Source organism: Dermacentor silvarum, chromosome 5 (assembly GCF_013339745.2).
Source record: "Dermacentor silvarum isolate Dsil-2018 chromosome 5, BIME_Dsil_1.4, whole genome shotgun sequence".
Lineage (NCBI taxonomy): Eukaryota > Metazoa > Arthropoda > Arachnida > Ixodida > Ixodidae > Dermacentor > Dermacentor silvarum.
The window spans coordinates 31,808,763-31,830,770 of NC_051158.1; the positions used below are offsets into that span (position 1 = coordinate 31,808,763).

At 48.2% G+C, this 22,008-nt stretch overlaps 1 protein-coding gene across 1 annotated transcript in view; it reads left to right on the forward strand.

Moving 5' to 3' along the window:
* The window catches only part of LOC119453248 (uncharacterized), a 46,399-nt gene extending 30,528 nt beyond the window's left edge, over positions 1-15,871 (forward strand). The window contains exons 2-6 of the mRNA XM_037715275.2: positions 5,247-5,419; positions 7,413-7,535; positions 8,467-8,772; positions 11,168-11,419; positions 15,116-15,871. Coding sequence (XP_037571203.1) covers positions 5,247-5,419; positions 7,413-7,535; positions 8,467-8,772; positions 11,168-11,419; positions 15,116-15,571 — 1,310 coding nt within the window. The 3' untranslated portion in view covers positions 15,572-15,871. The remainder of the gene's footprint in view (positions 1-5,246; positions 5,420-7,412; positions 7,536-8,466; positions 8,773-11,167; positions 11,420-15,115) is intronic.
* Positions 15,872-22,008: the final 6,137 nt, after the last annotated feature.

A 22,008-nucleotide genomic window follows, 5' to 3' on the forward strand; every position in this document is an offset into this window, starting at 1 on the left:
GCGCTCGCTCGTCGCCGCCGTTTTGTACGGCGGGCTCTTGGTGCACGTACAGTATGCGATTACCTAGCTGTGATCGTTGCGCAATTAAATCAGCATCGACACCGTCATCATCATCCTATTTATGTCACTGCAACTGTAGCTCTAATGGACCTCCGGTATTCTGCCCTTCGTATTGCATGGCCTGTTCAATTTCCATTTGTTCCTTCTAATGTCGACTGGAATACCGGCTACCCCCGTCTGCTCTCTAATCTACACGCCACTCTCTTCTTAACTCTTAACATAACGCCTAACATTTTTCGTTCCGTCGCCCGCATACCATTGCAGATACTTGCCCGCTAACAACAATCATGGGTGCGTGTAATGACATTTTCGCTGGACTCGCAAAGTGGAGCCGCAGTTGCATCGATTTCTTCGAAGCCGACCAATTCAAAACAAGCTTCCGCGTTTGGTGACCCAGCATTCAAAATGGCGGCACCCCGACGCGCCGCTCCACTCCTGCGCACGTGTCGTCTGCTTGAAATTCCTGGGCTTGGTCGCCTGTACGGATTTTCCTACTTGACTGACTAGAGAGAACGCCTGAGCTGGCATCTATATAGTGCGGCGGTGAAGCCAGCCGGGTGAATGATGGAGGAAGGAATAAGTCTAAGAGGTGAGCGGTCACGTGACAATTTTGAAGCCCAGATGTAACAGAAGTATAGAGGAAATGCTCTCGGTGAAATAGGTCCTCAACACGTGATGGGCAAGTGGAAAAGTCTAGCCGGCGAGAGCGCGGAGAGACTGGGGTAGAGCGTATATCGTTTCCTGCCAAGATTACCAGGGGGCGCTGCGATCGTTAGACTTCCATGGGAATGATGAGCTAGTGCATATATTTGTCTGATCACCGTGCATCACTCGTATACTTCAAACGTAGTTTTCACGGAGGCTGCTCTGTATCTATATAATCTGAAACTGTGCTTCTTACGCAGCCCAAAACTTCGTTGCGGTCTTTAGGAGCGATGACGTTAGTCGTAGAACAAACCAGCGCCCTAAGGGTGCAAAAAATCTTTACCGCGTAAGAAACTCTACGGCCGGGTGCTTCGAGGTACGTCGGAGCATATACCACGGACACGCGCGGTATAAGTCGCAGCGTTTCGGTACCCAAGGAATCCCAGCCGGGGGCGATCGAGTAACGCACGCATATAACGAACTTCTTCTACCGCGAAGAGCGCGTAGCGGAAGCGTAAGTTGCCTTCCGAGCACGTACATTTAGACGTCCCCAAGAACGCGGCCGGGCGGGCTTGATTCCGGAAGCGGTAAAGGAAACGGCGAAACAAAGTAAGCGAATTAAGACGACTGGAGGAAAGACTGCGACAGCAGCAGCTACGCGGTAGTCGTGCATTTTGTATCATTACATTTCTCCCGCGTCTTCTAATCTTCCTCCGTATAGAGTCAGGCATGGATGGAGTATATCTCTTTTCGGAGCACGCGGAGGAGAGCTCACGCTTAATCGATATCGCACACACACAACACAACTCAATCGCTCTGTGCGGTATATTTACACACTGTTATCGGACTCCTGGCCGCCGCCTGAGGAAGAGGAGGGGGCGACTCTCCCCTCGCCCACCTTCTCCCTAACCCCATCCTGGCCCAATAAAATCTTTATCTCTCTTTCTCTTATCTACATTGTTATCTACCTCGCGTAAAGTCTTTATCTACAAACTTCGCGTACTGCACTGATCTACCGTGGTTGCTGGATGCGTAGACCGGAAGTTTAAAGGAAGCTTTGCCTCGTGGGACCTCCTATAGGTTGATACGTACAGGAACGGATGGAATCGATTGGCCGCCGAGCGTTTACACTGAATCAATGTTGGCGAGATTTGTTGGTATATTTTTAGAAATGAAGGTTAGAATCCAGCCAGCACCGCTGGGTGTATATATTTAATTTAGACCTTCGATTCTTTGGCAAATATAGGGAAACTCCGGAAAAGAACTAAATACAGCGCGTCATGTTTACAATGCGGTACGTGCAATCCGGCAAATCAGCTCTGGGGAAGCCCGGTAGATGGAGGAAGGTTCAGGAAATAGAAAATTTGTGGTCCCCCCCCCCCCCCCCCCCCGACTGTTGCACCAAATTACACAGGCAATCCATACGGGTCTTTCCGGGAAGAGAGCTTCGCAGTAGAAGAAACCGTCTCTAAATCCTTGCACTGTCCATCGTTTTGCTGATTGAACTTGGAGCTCACCACTTTGAGCCCATAAATTATTTCGGCGTCGCGCTGCGACATGCTGGCCTACTGGTTAACTCAGATGGAAGAGCGTATGTCCTGAAAAGGTGTTGGTTCCGGGTTCAACCCCCGGACGAATTTTCCTTCCACTGCGAGGCTTTCTTCTTGAGCAACCCCCACAGGGTTTATTTGGTAACTGCGCGCTACAGTCGGTCCTTTCGAAAATTGCAATAAAATCAGACATCGCGTATTGCCAAATGTATCGTTTAGAAGGTGGAAAGCAGAAAACATTGACGGGCTATAACATACTACTGATATTTGTGACTATGATTTTTGCAAGACACACACACACACTCGCTCGCTTAAGCAGGTACACAAAGCAGCCGAATTCAGTTATTAATCAGGCTGTGTACTGCTGTGGACAGCAGCAGCAGAAGTCAGAACCATAGTTTCCAGCAGAAATTAGTAGGGACAACTTTGGCGCTGCTCTTATGCAACTATCATGACATACGAGTACTATAGGGTGTGTATAGTATAGTCGAGCGCTAGTTCAACAAGTGCCTCTGTACAAAGAAATGACCAATATAACGAAGGATTGATTAAGTCCCGGTCAAATTCGTATACTTCATATGTATTGTGAGCGTCTCTGCAACGAAGACCATTACAACGAATTTGCCTGTACAACGAAGGAATTGACGCGTCCCCGACGGCTAACTTGTTGCTAATTACGACGAATTGCAGCGTAGCGGTGCCGCCACTGCTCTCCACAGACGCCACTCGGCTCTGCGCTATAGCTCCAACGGCAGCGCCAGCGAAGCACTTCACGAGCGCGAGGACGTCAGCGAATGTTACAGTCCTGCTGCACCACTCCAGGAATCGCTCGTCTCGTGCTCTAACGCTTCTTGAAGCACAGTGTAGCCGGGTGACTGACGAATGCGTCGCAGTTTATGACGAAGGAATCACCGGTGCGGGGGAGGTGATAAGGGCCGATTTAGACTCGAGACCCACCGCACGCCTGCCGCACGCGTGCGGTCGTGGGAAGAACTACGCATGTCGCCGCACCGGTGCATACATTTCGGTTTACACTGCATGTGCACACATGCAGCGTAAACCAAAATTTGTTCACCATTTGTGCTTCCTATTTCTTTCTAATGTTTGTTCACCATGTCACTCAAGCTGTAACTTCGCTGAAGTTTTATTTTTCATTTCCAATAACGACGTTCAAAAGGCAGATACAGGGCACCATACACTTAATTGTCATCATTTGGCGCTGACACAGGGGTGCCTTTGCTCTTTTCAACGTCAGCGGTCCGTGAGTTCCGCGGCGCGGGTTATGCGGCGCCTCGAGATATATGGCACCACGCTGCATGACCAAGCCGGTAGCATCCAGGCAGCAAAACACGCCATATGGTAGCCATTTCATGCTTACATCTACTCTCGATTACGGGAGAACCAGCAATATTTTTTTGTAACTTGTTTGAGCAGTAACTAGCGTATGTAATGCGGTCCTGCACAAAGGGTTGGGGGCCAGAGACCGGATTTTTAAAACTTGTGACTGGTTGCCCGGATGTTCTCGTTTGAGTGCCCGGATAACGGCTCTGGCTTTTGGCTCAAGGTCACTTGAAGGTTGCCTACAACGGGAGCTAGAAGAATTTTTAAAAAGCTATGTCAGTCGATAGCTTGGCCGGATCTCTGTACAATTACAGACAGTCAATGGCAGCGCGAGAGTGGTAGCTATCAGATAGTAGAGCATTATACAAAGCAGGAAAATTCGATACTAATAAGAACGCAAAAATCATCCCTTGTGGAATGTAAAAAAAAAATGTGAATGTAAAAAAAAATGTGAGCAGATAAAGAACATACATATTGAAGTGCAAAAGAAAGAAAAAAAAAGCGTACCACATTTTACAAATTCAGTATAAGTCAGCCAGGGTATATGATAATGTATAAACGAAACTAACAAAACTGTTTAGAAAATAAAAATTGGCATCACTTTGCCTCATCTCAGCCCTTGTTTGGAGATACTGTCTTTTTTTTTTATGCTCATGCGACAAGAATGAACAAACAAAATATCCGTGATAGCGCAGTGGCTAGGGCACCCAGCCTGATTTAACCGGTCATTGCCACAGGGACATGGGTTCGAGTGCCAGCGGTGGCCACCGACGTTTTCTTTTTTCTTTACCACGACGATTAAGCTGATGATGAGGGATGACTTGACAAAGCTGTATCAGTTGTTCTTTTGCGGTTTTAGTTTTACCATCAAATTCCTGTTTTAGAAAAAAAAAAAAAACAATCGTGTGAGAAAAAAAGAATTCTCTTATTGGTAATCTTTGACTTGCTGAGGGTTTTGCACACAAAAAGTGCTTTTCGTGTTCGTCTCTTGAACATTAATAGATGATGATGACGTCAATGTAGGTATTACAAAACTTTCTAAAATGGTTGCCAAGAACAGTGTCGTTGGTCATTTTTTGGAACCAAGCTCCAGAACTTCCAACCGAACGGTACTTAAAGTGATTGTGCTCACGCACATCGAAATGCGTCACAAAAGCAGTGTACTGCTCGTAATCTATTTGTCATAGTCTTTACCAGTACAGGGGCTGAGTACGTTCAATGGGAAGCTTTATCTTCTTCTGAACGCTCTCAAGCTCGTCTATTCCGGATTGCAGTTCTTGGGGCCCTTAAGCGTGAAAAGGGCGTGCTCTCTCCGTAGTGGCACTCTCACTGTAGCAGCCCAGTACATTCGAACATGACGAGGTCAAAATAAGGCAGCTTTACCTTTCTCTTAACGCTCTCAAGCTCGTCTATACTCCGGCTTGGAGTTCACGTCGCCGTTAAGCGTAACCAAGCGTGAAAAGGGCGTCCTCTCTCTGTAGCAGCACTTGCCAGTAATGCCCAGTGCGTTCGCGCAAGTCGACGTCAAAAGGCAGCTTTAGCTTCCTCTTAACACGGCCAAGCTCATCTACTCCGGATTGTATTTCGCGTGAAATTTAAGCGTAACTGTAAGCGTGATAAACGGCGTACTTTTTTCTGCGTCGTTCGCAGGCAACATGCGCTCGATGGACGAGGACCAGGTGATGTCGCTGCACGAACTGCTCAAGCGGAAGTTGGAACGGACCCGCGGCCTTGTCAGCCTGGGCATGGATCCGTTCCAGGCGGGGTCCATGGGATTTCTAATACAGGAGCCGGGCGCCTACGTCAACGTCTCGCTCACCAAGGTATGCCTGTGTTCTGCCTTCGTATCAATGGCGTGTCAGTGGGCTATCTCACGGTGAACGTCTTGCGACGCGAAACGACGGGACAAGAAAAGCCGGGCGCTGAACCTTCGACTGGACTTTATTTTAGCAAGTGCACGAATATATAAGCACGTCGGGGATATAGGACAATAAGAAAACAGGAAGGAGACCCACGAACTATTATGCAGATGTGGTCCCCACATCAACCACAACTACGATATTGCGCTTAACTGGAATATCAAGTGATTACACGTCTTTTTGTGTTACCGCTGTACGGAACGCCTTCCCCCATGATTTTTCGTGTGAAACTACCTACAGATGTGCATAACTCCAGCAGCTTTACCTATTTATTGTTGTTGTTTCTTTTTTTCATCAAAAAGCATAGATACACCTACAGTATTGAAAATGAAGGTTTAAATGGCCGGAGATAGCATGGTGGCGTTATTGTTATGCTCCTTGAGCCTTTAGTTTAAGCAATGGCCAGTTTATTATCCGATATAGGCATTGCCGCAACACAAGGAAATTTGAAAAAAAAAGGTTAAAGGACTACTGACGTGACATTTGTAAATTTTATTCGTTTTTTAGGGATTTTCTGAAGCTCGCCAGTATTTTTTTCTAGCGTTCCCAAGTCCAGGACTTTCGTTTTAACGCAAAAACAAAGGTGAAAAGTGAAGAAATGCCATGGCAGCACACGATTGCCCAATTGAACTACATGTGTAATGCAGAAATTTAGGTGCACATTAAGGAACCGCTGAACTGGTTTGAATGAAATTTGTTGCATTTAATGGAGAAAGCTTAATTGCACCCGACTGGTGGATGAAGAATATTGATTTAGGGCTTCGTAGCTCTTACAGGAAAAGTTGCTGCAAATTGCCAAGTTAAAGAAAAAAAAAAGCAGAACGAAGTTGATAAAATTTTTAACGAAATGTGCATGAAAAACACAAACATCGCACTTTTATAAAATACATGCATCTGTTAGTACAATTGGAGCGGACAAATTTGATACGTCGGTTTACACCTTTCGGGAGATGGTTATACAACACTTGCGACGGTTTTGCAGAAGTCCCATGCATACGATTTATTGGCATAATTTAGAGCCGTGTGTAATACGTAACTTTTGCCCGCTTTACGTGTCCCAACACAAATGTGACATTGTTTTATTATTGTTGTTATTTTTCTGCGTTATGAAGTTGTAACGTGGAGCGGCCCGCAGTACTGCCCCTGTAAAAACGGGGTGAAGATTCTTCCCGACCTCAATAAAGTTTTCTGCCTACTTACCTACCAAGTTTTAAGCTTGTTGCAATTTATTTGTTCAAAAAAAGATGTTTGAACAAATAAATTTGACGGCCCAAATAAAAATAACCAGATTCCAACATTCGGTTGATATAAGCAGTATTCCTTTAAACGTCCGCCAAACACGGCAAAACTTGCTTGCATGTATGTCGAACAAAATGATTCCTCCATTCCAATGTATTTAGGTATGAGCTCTTATTGCGCTCACCTTTGTTATTCTGCTGTCTCTGGCTTCAACTCTATCGTGTGTATCTGTCAGATTCTAAAACGCTCGTGCTAAAGTACGTATGTACTACGCACTCAGTATGATTATAACTTAAACTGACAACAACACTTCAATTGATTGCCTTAATTATTCATTGTGGTGACCATGTCATAATGGAAGCCAATAGGCGCATGCAAACGACAAATCACTGAACGTGATCCAGATGTCATTTCTGAGCTCGCTCTAAGCAGAGTGGCTTCGCCTGTGGTTTCGCAAAGGCCAGCTGGCCTTCGAGAAACCACAGGCCCAGGATGACGTCAGATATCCGGATTGTGACGTCATCCTGGGTATCTGACGTCATCCTGTGCATCTGACGTCATCTTGGGCCTGTGGTTTCGCAAAGGCCAGCTAGGATGAGGTTGCTGCTTTTTCGTATGCGTGACACTGGCGCCCGGTTCTGACGTTCCATCTTTGCAGGTCACCGTGACGGGACTATCGAACTTCACCATCCGTGACGTGGCTACCAATAACGCCGCCATGCGCGCCAGCGTGCTGATGATCATGCCCCGATTGGAGATACGATGCGCCTATCGCGTCAAGGTGAGTCTGCCCAGTGTTGCCGATTCTTCCAACAAGAATTCCGCTGAAACACATTCGGAAGTGGCTATATAGAGTCTGCCAAAGCGTTTTCCGAATTGTTAACAGCATCGCTAAGAACAACTTTAGCGAGGAAGTAGATCACACATAGTACAAGACAAAATGTACTTGGTGTTTCTTTATAACTTAACAGAATATTTAGAACCAACTGTGGCAGATAGCACCTTTATCCGGTTTACTCCAAGGCAGACATTCTTTGGTCGGGAAATCGAAAACTGTAACTTACTACACACAAAATTTCACCAGTTTTATCATTCACTCATCCCTTAAGCGCACATATTGCGATATGGAGCTGCTGAGTTCGCTAGGCCGGCGCATTCATTTGGAAGGAGTTCGTAGGCTGCCTCCAGTTTCGAGATGCGCGTTTCAAAAGTGCACGACGGAGTGCGTTCGTATTTCATAGAAATTTGTCCTTAACTGGCTTAGGCAGGCATTCTGTTAGAAAAAAAAAGGAACTTCACAAAAAGTTCAGTCTTTTTGGAATATTGTCTACATCTCGCGAATAAATGATCAATCACACGTCCAGTCCCTCTGGCGTGTATTAAGCTTGCTGTTTACGTCAAGAAAGAAGGCATTTCACATCTGACGACCGTTTAATAAATTATTGATTGATTGATATTATAATACCAATTCTCACGTGCGCCTTGGACCAAGACCACCAGGTTTCTCCTGGTCAACAAAACTGATTTTAATGCGATAGCAATTATATGGACACTCCAGGCGCATTTCCGCCGCCGGCGTCGCCGTGATGTTCCGCAATATTATTATTGTTATTACACCAAGAAGCTAAAGCTCTGCATCCTCTAATATGAAGAGCTTAATTGACTCAGACTCAGACACAGCGTCCATGCCGTCCATCGTCCCTCGCTCCCAGGGCTACATCAGCGGCGAAGGCGAGAAGGAGTCTCGCGTGATCGACGAGAGCGGCCAGTTCGAGGCGGTGCTGGGTCGCGCCGCCATGTCCTGGTTCGCCCGGGTGCTGCACGTCGACAAGGACGACCTGCTGGTGGCCCAGACGGGCCTGAGGACGCACGTGGACGAGGTGACTAAGCGGTTCCTGCAGACGGCCAAGTCCAGGACCCAGTCCGAGGATCAGGACGTCATGGGGGTGGTCGGCGACAGCATCGTGGACCACGTGCGCCAGATGGTCGAGGACAAGCTCAACAGGATCATCACCAAGGTGACGGGACGCGCGCTGCGAGATTCATATTATTTTAACACGAAAGTGTTTTATGCCGGGGTCCACCAAGACTTCACTGACGTATTTCCGTCACGGAAATACATGGAAATACATGTTAGACGTATTTCCGTCACGGAAATACGTCAGCTTACAATGTACACGAACATAATACAAAGAAAGAAACCAGAAGAAAAAGTTCCACAAACATGCAAAATCTGCAAATCGAACCCACGACCTCTCGGTCCGCGACGATAGATCGCCGAGCGTTTAACCCATTGCGCCACAAACGCATTTGCAGAGAGCTACACAGACGCGCCTTATATATCTAACACTCCTCCGTGTACCCGCGCTCTTGCTCGGGGCGGTGCCGCCGCCTACGAGCAGAAAAGAGAAGTACTGCATTATGACACTAACGCGCACCGACAGTGAACGCTTCGGTGGTCTCAGCACTACGACGCCTCGATGCCAGCATTCGAAGGGACGCTGGCATCAAGAAGCACTACCAACGCCAGGTGGCGTTCACCGTACTCAGCACAGCGGAGCGTGGCCTCCGCAATTAGCTCTGAAAATGTTTCTGAAGTTGATCGCGGAGGCTGCAATTACGACGCGCTGTACGCGCTGATTTGACTCGGTGACGATTCAGTTACGTGCTTTGTCTTGCGCGTTGTATTAGTGTGTCAGTTACGTGCTTCGTCTTTCGCGTTGTGCTAGCGTGTGCAGTGTAGTGCAGCTTCCATATGCACGACGGTTGCTCATGGTCATCGACGTTGGTAGTCGTGATGGAGGAGACGTGCCACCAGGCGTCAGCGTGGGTGCATCAACGCCTAAGGGCGCTTTAGCCACAAAACACCAATAGTTTTAAAAATGCTATGGCTTTGAGTGCCAAAACCACGATTTCATTATGAGGCACGCCGTGGTGAGGGTCTCCAGATTAATTTTAGCCATCCGGAGGTTCTTTAACGTACACCCAATGCGCGGTACACAGCTGGCTTCGATGCCGTTGATCATGTCAGTGTTCCCATACTGCCCCTCGCGCTCGTGCCACTGCTCGCGTGTTCGTCGTCGTCTTCCACAGCTGGCAGGCTTTCGCCTTCGCGTTTTACAAACGCGTAGCACTTGCTTACTTTTAAAGATCGTTGGGTAGCTGTGCTGGCAGACAGAGGTTCGATCTCACCATTGGTGCTCGCATTTCTTTGTAGCATTAGAGGCTGACTAATTACCCCACTTTGGAGCTACGTTACAGAAAACTAGATGTGTGTTGAGCGTACGCGAGCGGCGTCACAGTGAGCACGAAATCGCAAGATTATAAGAGATATACATGAGGTATAGAAACAGAGTTAACGGTGCTGAGCTTAGGCCTAGGTATTTCTTTTTTTTTTTTTTGTGGGCGAAGTTTTCAACCTAATAACTGCTTCATACATATTGTAACTAAACACTTGTGGACGGAATGCTACTTGAAATCGCGTATTAGCTGTGCAACATTGCGCTTCCAGTATGCGACGTATGTTTCGGTCGCAAACGCAAGCGGTGCGCTGCGGCATTTTTCGGTTCGGTATATACCACATGGCGCTGTTACTGGTTTGCCCAGAAAATAATGCGAATTCACCTTCGTCTGCGCCTCTCTCTAGTGCTCACATCACACCTCCCAGTGATTAGTAGAAACTTACATCTACACTGTCATGCTTTGCCGCATACTGCAGGCACCAGAAGTGACAAGGCTTGTAACGACGTCACAGCCGCCATGTTTTGGCCATCAGTTACTGCGAGAAGCGCAGATTGAGGCAAAATCGATTTTTTTTCTCACAAACCAGGAAAGTAACAGGGTAAAGTGTTACATTAAGTGATCCGGACCATAAAATGTGATATTTCTAAGAAACTTGGACGAGAAGAGAGCATCGCGGTAAGCGCAAAGACGCTGGTCTATCTATACCGCGCTGAACAAACCTTCTGCTACAGCGCCGCCTTGCAGTGGTTGACTCTCTATAGGTGGTGTCCAAAACCCGACGTCTATTACGGGTGTCACACTGCGCACTTCTGATGGCAATCAAGCCCGATCCGGATCGAATTTATTGGTCTTAATTGGCTCCTATACGCTAGATGCGCGAGGGAGCTAATCGCAATCGAGAATTTCGATCCGGATTGGGCTTGATCGCGATCAGAAGTGCGCCGTGTGACACTGGTATATGACGCGTTTCCGGCTCCCGAAAACGCTTCCGCCACATTCCACCAGCAAAAGCATGCCCTTTAAGATCCGCATTTTAAATACAGAGGGCGCCACCCTATGGGGCGTGGATTTGGACACCACCTATTATAAGTGGCTAACGTACTACAATGTACCACCACTTATGAACGGCATAGATACACGGGACTAAGTTCGGGGCCACTCCGTTCCCAGGCGGTGTCCACGAAGCCCGCCGAGGTGCAGGACCTGCTCGAGTCGATGGTCGTGCCGACGCCGCACTCAGAGGTACCGCGCACCTTCTCGCCCCACGGGCACCGCATCAGCAAGCGCCAGGTTCCCTGCAACAACGGCACCGAGCTGGACGACTACGTCGACTACCTGTTTCGATTCGCCACGCGTCTCATCCGTGCCATGGAGCCCATTCAGGGACCCAACTTCACCATCTACATCGAGGAGCATCTTCAGGTAAGAGATAATCTGCATGGTTGTATAATCCGTGTTTTATTGCGATAGCAATTATATGGACACTCAAAAGCAGATTTCTGCCGTCGGCGTCGCCGTCGCCGTGAGGTTCCGTATGACGTCATTTGGAGAAGAAATCGTCGCCGGTAAGTGGTTCTTGAGGGAAAGGGAAAGGTTGGAGCTATCTTCTGCCGAACGCTGTATGTGCGAGTGAAAGAGCGCGAGGGGCGCGTCTTTCACGGGGAGTGAACGCACGGCGGAGAACAAACGCGCGTTCTGCGCCGTGCTCGCTTAAGGGCTGCAGAAGTAGGCGTCTCTGTTCTCCTTCACAATCACCATGTATGTAGAGCAAACGCGCCTTCTTCCGACGAGCGAGAGGCCGTGGGGGAGGGGGAGGGAAGGGAGGCGACGTTTAGCTGCGGCACGCAGTGCCTATTTATATCAGAGGCTCCGGCAACAGTCACCAACGCAGCACGCATTTTGAGCGAACGCGGGCAAAACGCCGATGGCGTCGACAACAGTTCTGCGTGTTGCCGATGCTGCTGCATGTCCAAGTTTGTACAGCTGATAAAGCTAATATCATTACTCCATATAGCTCTCTACAAGTTTGCTATCGCAACTGATGCTTCGCCTTCCAGGTGAAACTGCGACAACTTTTCTCTAAAAAAGTTGTCGCAGTTTCACCTAAAAGGCGAAGCATCAATTGCGATAGCCAACTTGTATAGAGCTATACAGAGTAATGATATTAGCTTTATCAGCTGTACAAACTTGGACATGCAGCAGCACCGGCAACACGCAGAACTGCTGTCGACGCCGTCGGCGTTTTGCCCGCGTTCGCTCAAAATGCGTGCGGCGTTGGTGACTGTTGCCGGAGCATCTTATATAAATAGGCACTTGGTGCCGCAGTTAAACGTCGCCTCCCTTCCCTCCCTCTCCCCCTCCCCCATGGCCTCTCGCGCGTCGGAAGAAGGCGCGTTTGCTCAACATATATGGTGATTGCAAAGGAAGAAAGAGACGCTTAATTCTGCAGCCCTTAAGGGAGCACGGCGCAGAACGCGCGTTTGTTCTCCGCCGTGCGTTCACTCGCCGTGAAAGCGCGCGCCCCTCGCGCCCTTTTACTCGCACATACAGCGTTCGGCGCGCGGCGACGCTTTCATCCCCATTGACGTCATACGGAACCTCACGGCGACGGCGACGGCGACGCCGACGGCAGAAATCTGCTTTTGAGTGTCCATATAATTGCTATCGCAATAAAAAGCCGCCGGTTCTTGCTGCGAGCGAAAGATGAAAGAGCGAACACGGAGCGCAGCGGGGGATGGAAGACGCGAGGAGGAAAGCGGAGGAGGATGGTGCAGCGGAACCATGAGGCAGAAAGCGGAGCAGGAGGGTATGGCGAATGCGTGAGAAGTAAAGCGTGGTGCGGCGACGATGACTACGAGATGGCGCCAGAGCAGGGCGTGTCGTCTGGGAGGTCTGCGGCGGCTGCTGTGAATCGCGCCCACGCGCCTCCCACGCGCTGGCTCTCACGATCTCCAGATTGGCGAGGCAGTCGCGCCACACTTAGTTCCGTTTGCAGCGTGCCGCACGAGAAAGATCGTCCGCGCCAGCCAATATATTGCGAAATGAAAGCACGTATAGAGGAGCTATGCTCAAATTTCGCATTAGGGATAATCGTAATAATCGGTGATCTTTTTCCCAGCGCATTAGACAGGGACAACAGAATTGACACACAGTTTTGAGCTTACTTTGGTTAGTTCCGAGCTGTCTGTGTCCATTCCGTTGTCCGTGTCGGATGCGCTGGGAAAACATCGACAATGCAGCGCCAACTAGCCCAAGAAACGCTCAACCTTACTGCGTGGTTGTAAACTAACGGTCGTGATTACGTAATGCACTGCGGGCAGCAAGAGCAGACGACTAGCAGACTACTAGGATGGAGATTGCAAGCAGACGACACTGGCCACAACCAGGCATTCCCGCTGCCTTCACAGACTTGGCCCTTGAACCCAGTTGCCTGCTCTTAAGCTCACGTACAACGTGACACCTGCTGTTAAAAATTATGTCCCACATCCGGAGCCTTGGTCCTAAGCGGCGCTGACAAACACTCTCTGGGGTAAATTTGCAAGCACACACACAAATACCCAAGAAGGTAGGCGGAAGGATGGCGCCGTGGGAACTTTATAAGTGGTGTCTAAAACGTGACAGCCATAACGACTTTTCCGGCTCCGCAATCACTTCCGGGGCATTAGTTTGCAAAAGAACTTTGCCTTCGAGATCCGTTATGTCATACGCAACCGTCGCTGGGGCGTGGATTCGGACACCACCTATTGATAATGCACCGCACGCGTAAGGTGAAAGATGCGTGTTCGATTCCCACCTAAGGCAAGACACCTTTTTGCCCACTTTCATTTCCCTTTATCGTATTATTTCTACCTTTCAATTAAGCATAACAATGATTTTCCCTATGCTTTCTCGGGATTCACTGTCCGTTTATTCGTATCAGTTTAACCAACACAAAAATCGGGCCCCTTCGGATCCTTTCAGTCTTCTCTGTCATTGACCATACTATACGTCATGAATTCGAATGCCTCGTGTGATGACAGTGGTAGCGAGGAGACTCTTCAACACCTTGTCTGTGACTGCTGTCCTCGCTACAATTTACAGAGACAATCGCTCGCAATCGCGCAGTTCGCTTTCACCAAATACCTTTAACAGATGAAATTGTTTTACAATGCCGACAGCACAAGTAATCGTAGCAGAGGGCGGCGAGGGCACTGTTACAGTTTTTAACGGCAACAGTCTTGGACAAGCGGCTGTAGCCTGAACTGGTGCTTACAGTGCTACAAGTGTTATTGTGCTGCGCGGTGATAGTACTCGGTGACAGTGACCGACTGTGATTGTGTACCTTTGCTCCCTTTCTTTCTATATCTCTACTTTCCTGTCACTTTACCTCTCCCTGCCCTCTCTCCCCAGCGTAGGGTAGCAAACCGGATCTTCCCCTCTGGTTAACCTCCCTGCCTTTCCCCTTCTGTTTCGCTCTCTCTTCGAATACCATATACGGCGCCCAGCGAAGTTATGCGTGCATTGTTCACGGACTACGTGGCATTAAATGTTGTATATGCTTCTACTTCGAAGTGCCGACTCTCCCAACTGTGACTGTTGTGACGCGTGCCAGAAACAGTGTACCGTGTCATCTGCAACACGCACGCGTGTATAATGAGTTCTGAGCACATATAACACAAGATTGCGCGATGCGGTCCAAGACGAAGAGGCGTCCAGGTGAGTGTATTAAAGCGATAGCTTTAAGGGCCCCGTTACGTGGGTCACCGGCGTTGACCGTGAGCGAAAATTGTCTAACAATCACAGAGCGGCGCGCACGCCGCCTGCGCCTTACAGCACGACCAGATGGCGTTCGCCTCCGCGCATCCGCTGCAGCGGCGGCGCCGGCCGTGCGGGGGAAAGAAACAAAATAACTAGAAAGCTCGCCTTCGTGCATAGCGTTCGCCGCAAGCGCTTCCCGATAAAGATTACGGTTGCATAAGCTGCAGTTGCCGGGAATCGTGAGAAGCAGAGACCCTTTAATACTATCGCGTTCTACTCTTGAAGGCGAAGCTTACGCGTCTCCCAAGTTTTTCTTTTGTCATCCGCGTATTTTCCTTTACTTCAATTTCAACTCGGTCTTCTGGTTTGTCGTCCGCGCAGGTCTTCCTGTACGACGTCCAGGCGCGAAACGTGCACACACTGTCTCGCCGCAAGCCGGCCTACGTCATCTGCAAGAACGGCGACGTCACCGTGGGCCTGGTCATCCACCTGGACAGCATCTTTGCGACGGCCAAGTACCGCGTGCTCACCGACCACCGGCACCTGCTGTACAACGGCGACGCCGACATCAAGCTCACGGGCACCGTCGTGTGGATCCAGATCTCGCAGCTCGCCAACGGCAACAACCGGCTCGACGTGGTTCGAATATGGAGGATGGGCAGGGCCCAGGTGCTGCTCAAAGGACTCGGCAATCTCACGTCGGCCATATCCATGTTACTCACGAGCATACTGAACCACGACCCGTGGAACGTGATACCTGTGGCCGAAGCGCAGGCCATAACGTTCGGCAGGGAGATGCTGGCGAACATTACCGTGCCCATATTCTCGCTCGTCTGAGGGTGCCACCGTCTGTTTCTCGATCGCCTCGACTTCCGGACGCCGGCCGGGTGGCCCGTTCGCATCGATGTATATGGACGTAACCCTCGTCGAAACACTTCCGTTAATGTGTCCAATAACTCTATACAGACTTCCCCAACGAGTTGTTTCCTGGGAGTTGCCGTAATGTCCTCTGGACTTTTGTGAGCCCCCTTGATCAACTGCTCAAAAGGCACTAGGGACAATGGTAGCGTGTGCCCTTTGTACGCACGCACAACAGTCCAAAAAGAAGGTGTTATCAATCCATGATGGAAATGTTTTATATCTTACACGTGTTTCCATTAGAAAATAACGGAATGGATTCGTAAAATTTCCAGCCATTTTTTTTGTATGAGAATTCTGAGAGGGGCCGTATGGAATTATTGGACTGCATATGACTATATTGTTTCACTAAAGGCAGCCATTTTTGGCGCGTGTGCGAGAAGCAGCTGCTAGTATGCCCTGGTTATAGCGAGTGCTTACGATGTGTACGTCGCCAATGAGAGTCTGTGCCTGCTGTCGGAATGGCGGCTCACGTAAGCGAATTCGAGACGTGGACGCACGTTTCTGCCACTGGCACAGACGTCGTGGTGTAAGACCTTGTTGGTATTTCTAGCAAAAGCCAGATGTCCTTCTTTCCAGATGGACGCAGCGAGTCAGCTGCCTGTTTATGTGTGCCAAACCCGTGGGGCCCTTGTCCTTTAGCAGTGTTAGGATTCTCGCGAACCTATTGCCGTCTACGTTGAAGCAGCACCTGGCGTTGCGCTAACCAAATCAGGCGTCCTTAATCCGGATCATATGTGTTTACGGAAGAAGCGTTTGGACTCACGTGCGACCGTATTCGGGTGTTTCATTCCACACGTATACGCATGGGATGGATGGATGGATAAGGCCCTTTATAGAACCCTTTAAGGCCCCTATAGAATCTTTTAAATCGGGCGGCGGCTCACGCACCCTAGCCGTGACATAAAGTAGTGCTGATAACGGCATCTTGTGGCCTTTTCCTAAACCACAAAGTGTCAGAAACATTTCTGTGTTTCATGTTGCTCTTGTTCGAGGAGAATAGCCGTCTACGTAGATTATTATATTGCTGTTGACTCCTATGCGCCAGCAGACAAGCAACACAAGGCCTTGTCATTGTAGTAATGGTTTTGCGAGCTCTCATGTTACTCAACGTCTCAAGGAGGCGCCACCAGCGCTGATTCTTACGTTTACGTCTCCTGTCTTCCGTAAATGGCAATACGTAAGTGGTAAATGGTAATTCCTAAGGTAGTTACCGGGACAATTATGCTCGCTTTGCTCAGTGAAACCCTAGAGGTTGCGATGTAAACTTCGCCTACAGGGTCCTCGAGGAGCTTGTCTTTGCACTGGAATAGCCAGTCCAGCAAAACTCAGATCGAGGGTATTGCAGTTATAGGTGGCTCCTTTTAGCATCCGCCACGCAGTTTCGTAAAGTTTCGTGAGGAGGTCGTCCCCGGTTCAGAACGTTTCCGTTCGCTCGCAATGTTACCATGATGGAGAAGACTGATAACATCGTGTCTCCATGATGTTACCATAATGGAGACACGATGCGGAAGACTGTACCATTGACATGGTTGCCCCTGGAGCGGAGCTCTTGTTCGACTGCGCTTCTTACAAGTTCCCACGACACCACTTCAGCCTACGGCGCTGCTTCGATAACAGTCACGCAGAGCGTGTCACATCGATTTTAGACAATGATTCCAATCATTACCAAGGGAGGATATAGCCGCGACGTTTCAGGATTAGGGGTACTTTAACAGCGAAACTTTCGAATAGTATGCGAGAGAGAAGGCAGGAAGGAAAGGCAGGGAAGTTAATGAGGCTTTGTCCAGTTTGCTACCCTACACGTGGCGAGGGGGATGGGGGAGTGAAAGAGAGAGAGAGAAGACACGAGTCTAGATCGCACTTTCACATGCACTAAGCCAGGTGCAGCATATCTCACGTCGGGCACTCAAGTCTGTCGCCTTCAGGTACTACAGAAGCGCTCGAGTGGTTTTCTGGGCTGATGAGAATAGAATACGAATCTTCGTTGAAGTTAGCAGCTGGTAAACGAGCAAAAATGTGCAAGATCATTCCAATTTTATGTTTGGATTACTACTGGTCTTTTTTTAATGCTATGGTAGGCCATGGTCCAAGAATTGTTGTACTCCTGTATATGCGATCATAATCGATCATTCGGAGAAATCAGATATTTGAATTCTCGAAGGAAGCATTTCGATTGTTCAGCCCCATTCCTGTAATCATAATCCGCAATGAAGTCGGGAGCTGACGGAAGTTAGTGGAAAGCTCCTGCCTGATTCCGGGTACTCCATTTAGCGCTCGCCTTGGCTTTGAGGAGGCTATAGTTGCCAATAAGCGACACCTTCCTTCGTATAGGTGACAAACAACTGTGGATGTGTTGCGTATATTCAAGGCTACTTTTCATAATCATCCGCATTTTATAACGGGAGGACGTAGCGGTGAATGAGCACATGCGCTTTGCAGTGAACCATTCACCGGCGTCGACAGCATCTATTCAAGAGGTAGCCAAACGAATCCGAGCCGTAGCACGAGTGCGAATGTGTGTATGTGAGCTGAAAGCTCCCTCAGTCTTACCTTGTAAACGGGTATTGTCGTCATTGTTTTTTGTTACGGAAATAAAACCGGAGGTTGGAGCTATTTCTGGAAACTGTGAGATTCCGCCATATTGTCAACTTCGCCGTCTTGTCAGCTCAGACTGGCTCACAGGGCAGTAGTTACGCGTGCCTTCTCTGATTGGCTCAAAACCCAAATATGGCGTGATTTGACAGGGCCCAGAGTAGCGCTCCAGTGTCATCGATATCATTACACCCGTTATGACTATACAGTACATTGTAGTCATGACATATACTAACGTACGCGCATTGCTTATATTCGAAACGATTGTTCGCACTGTTGGGAAGACATTGTCACAGTTTATCGTGACGTGTATCGCAATGTCATCGTCTGCTTTTTAACCGTGCGAGCAAGGAGTCGTCTGCTATAGGTTCAAGCAACAGGGAGAGAACGACTTTGCGCGCTGGACGAATTTGTGACGGTGCGCACCTTCATACGTCTGTAAATAGTGTTATTGAACAATGCGCTGCTTGCATTTTTGAAGAGCTGCTTATAGTACTCAGATTGAATTTCTGTGACCGCACGTGACCTTACTATCTGGAATCATCTGCCCAAGGCCACTGCCAAGCCCAAGCCAAGCGAACCGATCATCGACTATCTAAACGTGTCCACCAACTGGCAAAAATAAATAAATAAATGCTAACAGCGTATGCTAACATGTCTAACAAATAACATACAATTAAACTATCACGTCCAAATGACACATCACTGCTTGTTCTTGTTTTTGTTTTTTTTAATATTCACGCACGCAACCAGCGTCTGTTACGGCAAGTTCAGGTACCCATTCTTCGTCACGGGTATTCGTGACTTTCGAAGTTCGAGCTGTACCACACAATGTCATGCATGGCTAGGTAACGGTGGTATAGATAATGGAGAGAGGTGACCGAAAGAACAAACGCTGGGATGAATACGGCTAAGCCGAATTTGCGGATATGAGGGACAATGTGTGAGCGTATGGTTGGGATTCCCATATAGACTTAGTGAAAAATAACACTGGCAAACCCAATATAACGAACTTCAATATAATGAAATTCTTGATATAACGAAGTGGCACGCGCCTTGATTACTGGCGCGCGTCTCGGCCGTGGCCGCGCATGGCTGTAAGCGCGGCTGAGAGCATGCGCAGCACTGTTTTGAGGTGATCAGCCGCGTGTACAAATAGTGGGCGTGCCGAGACGGCATGGCATCATGTAAGCTGTCTTCCCGCGCATTTAGTATTGGAGGTTGCGTAATCTCTAGTTTCGGAGACCCGTTGAAGCGAGAAACAGACGAAGCAATCGCTCGCCGCTGCCAGCGTTTTTCGTGATAGCATTGTCGCAGTGCGGGCGACGCTTTCAGCCGCGGGGGCGGAGTGGACGCGATGCTGGCTTCGCTTAATTCGTGTACTGCCGATGTGAAGATGTAGTCTACGTAGTACGAAACCGTATCATTCGTCACCGACTCCCAAATTAAACAAAATGAATTGTTTTTCTCATTCAAATTAGCTTTTTTTTTCCATTGCCGGATAATTGCGAAAATTTTACTGCCCCTTTCCGTGCAAGAAGAAATCGATCGGCGACTGTACAAGCGCAAGAGGTCGGATTTCAGTACAACGAAATTTAGATAGAACGTGCAAATTACCAATTCTACCGACTTCATTATATCGAGGTTTAACTGTTAGTAAGAATAAAGTTTTCTCAACACGAACCAAAAAAGAAATTGCGTAGCTTGGACTGGAGGTGCAATGCTAGAAACAGTGGAGCTGATAGGCACCTAGCTAGACCAGGCTTGTGGCTAGGCTAAGCACTACCAAGTCATCCACAGCATTTTCCGGAATTTATTGATTATTGATCGATTATCGATTAATTATTGATTGGCTATCCATTGGCTATCGATGACTGACTAAGCTTAAGTAGTCCCAACCATGCTTAGGTAGACTTAGCCAGGCTCAGCTTCACTAGTTCACAGCGGTATGTGCCGTTGCGCTTGGACCCTTTCTGCACTGTCACCAGGATCGGCCCACATTTTCTGTTGACGACAGACAGATTACGCTCGGCATAAACAGCTCCGCTGCTAATAATTCGGCTAAGCCGATCACAGGCAGCTGCCACTGAACCCCGCTACACCGTGGCTCGGTGAGATGGCCGTATCGGAACACTTTCGGTAGGTGACTCTGCTATGGTGTTTCTATGGGCATACGCGACTATAGGCTAGCGTCGGCGACAACGTGGAAACCTGCAAGGCTGACGCCGTAAACCGATCTATAACTCTATATGTAAACCGGTCTATAACTCACACCCTCTTTGGGTGTAACGCAGAGCAATATAATTTAACCCTTAAAATGAATAAGGATGTCAATCGGTCTATAACTCACACACTTTTTGGGTGTAACGCACAGCAACATAATTTAACCCTTAAAATGAATAAGGATGTCAATCGGTCTATAACTCACACACTTTTTGGGTGTAACGCACAGCAAAATAATTTAACCCTTAAAATGAGTAAGGGTGTAAATCGGTCTATAGCTCACACCCTTTTTGGGTGTAACGCAAAACAAAATAATATACACGCTTAAAAATGAATAAGGGTGTAAATTGGTCTATAACTCACAACCTTACACCATTAAGTAAGGGTGCGAATTAAAAAGACCGTTTTACACCCTATTTAATTGATTTGCTGTGCACTTCTACGTCACAGGGGGTTTCACTGCGAGCCGAGCAATCAGGTAAGTTGAGAAAATAATTTGACATTTATTTAGGTTTACATGGCTATCTTAAAGTGCAGCAACACGAAACTAGAGTTTTATATTATAACGATTACCTGCAACTTTCCAATATAAAAAACAAAATGTGCCACACGCTCCTGGTGACTATATAATTAATAGGTGTTCCGGAAAACGCCTTCGAAATTCCTCTACAACTGGGAAGGCATCTACTACAGAGGCATACATATTCAAACGACTCGAGGTAGTTTATACACGAATGAGATCGAATGAGACGATTCACGCGATCGAGACTTGAAGCCCTGGTCATCCAAGGATTCTACAACCGGTTCCAGACATGCAAAAGGCTGACGCTGCTACTTTCCGCAGCGTAATGAATTCCAGACAGTTGCAGCAACAAACCCTAAACTGGCGAAGGGTCTCAAAGGCCACGTATTCGTCTGCTGCAAAAGAGGAGATGTGACATTTGAATGCATGTGCTGAAAGCAATTGCAGGCGCCAGAAGCATGACCCTGAAGCGACATCAAGGCCACCAAACGTTTTTTACGAGTGAAATAACACATTAATAAAGAAACGAGTGATTTCGCGGGTGCACGCATTATCTCCGAGAATAAAAGCGACTTGAAACATGCGTCCTCAGGTCCACCCGGTAAATCTACAGCCTCCAATATTTAGAGGTGCAGATCACTTGAAAGCCACAAGATGGCGGCACTAACCCAGTGGGCGCTTTCGGCATCTCTCTTTGCGTGGTTACAGCATTTGCGTTCCTTTGAAAAAAAAAAAAAAAAAAAAAAAAAAAAAAAAACGTAATATTTGGTTACCGTTCTTGCTAGTGCCCACTGCCTTGCATAAAAATGCCTTTGCGAGCTGATGTCAACGCGTTTTATTTTGTTAGCATTCTTGCCTGAAAATGCCCTTCTGAGATGATGCCAACGCGTTTTTCGGGTCGTTAGGTCAAATATAAACACCTAAAGCATGTCCTTAGAGATTGTGGCACGACATGCTAACCGCGGAATGAGTCTCGTATGCCACGGAACATCCCATGCACAAATTTTATCGTAGT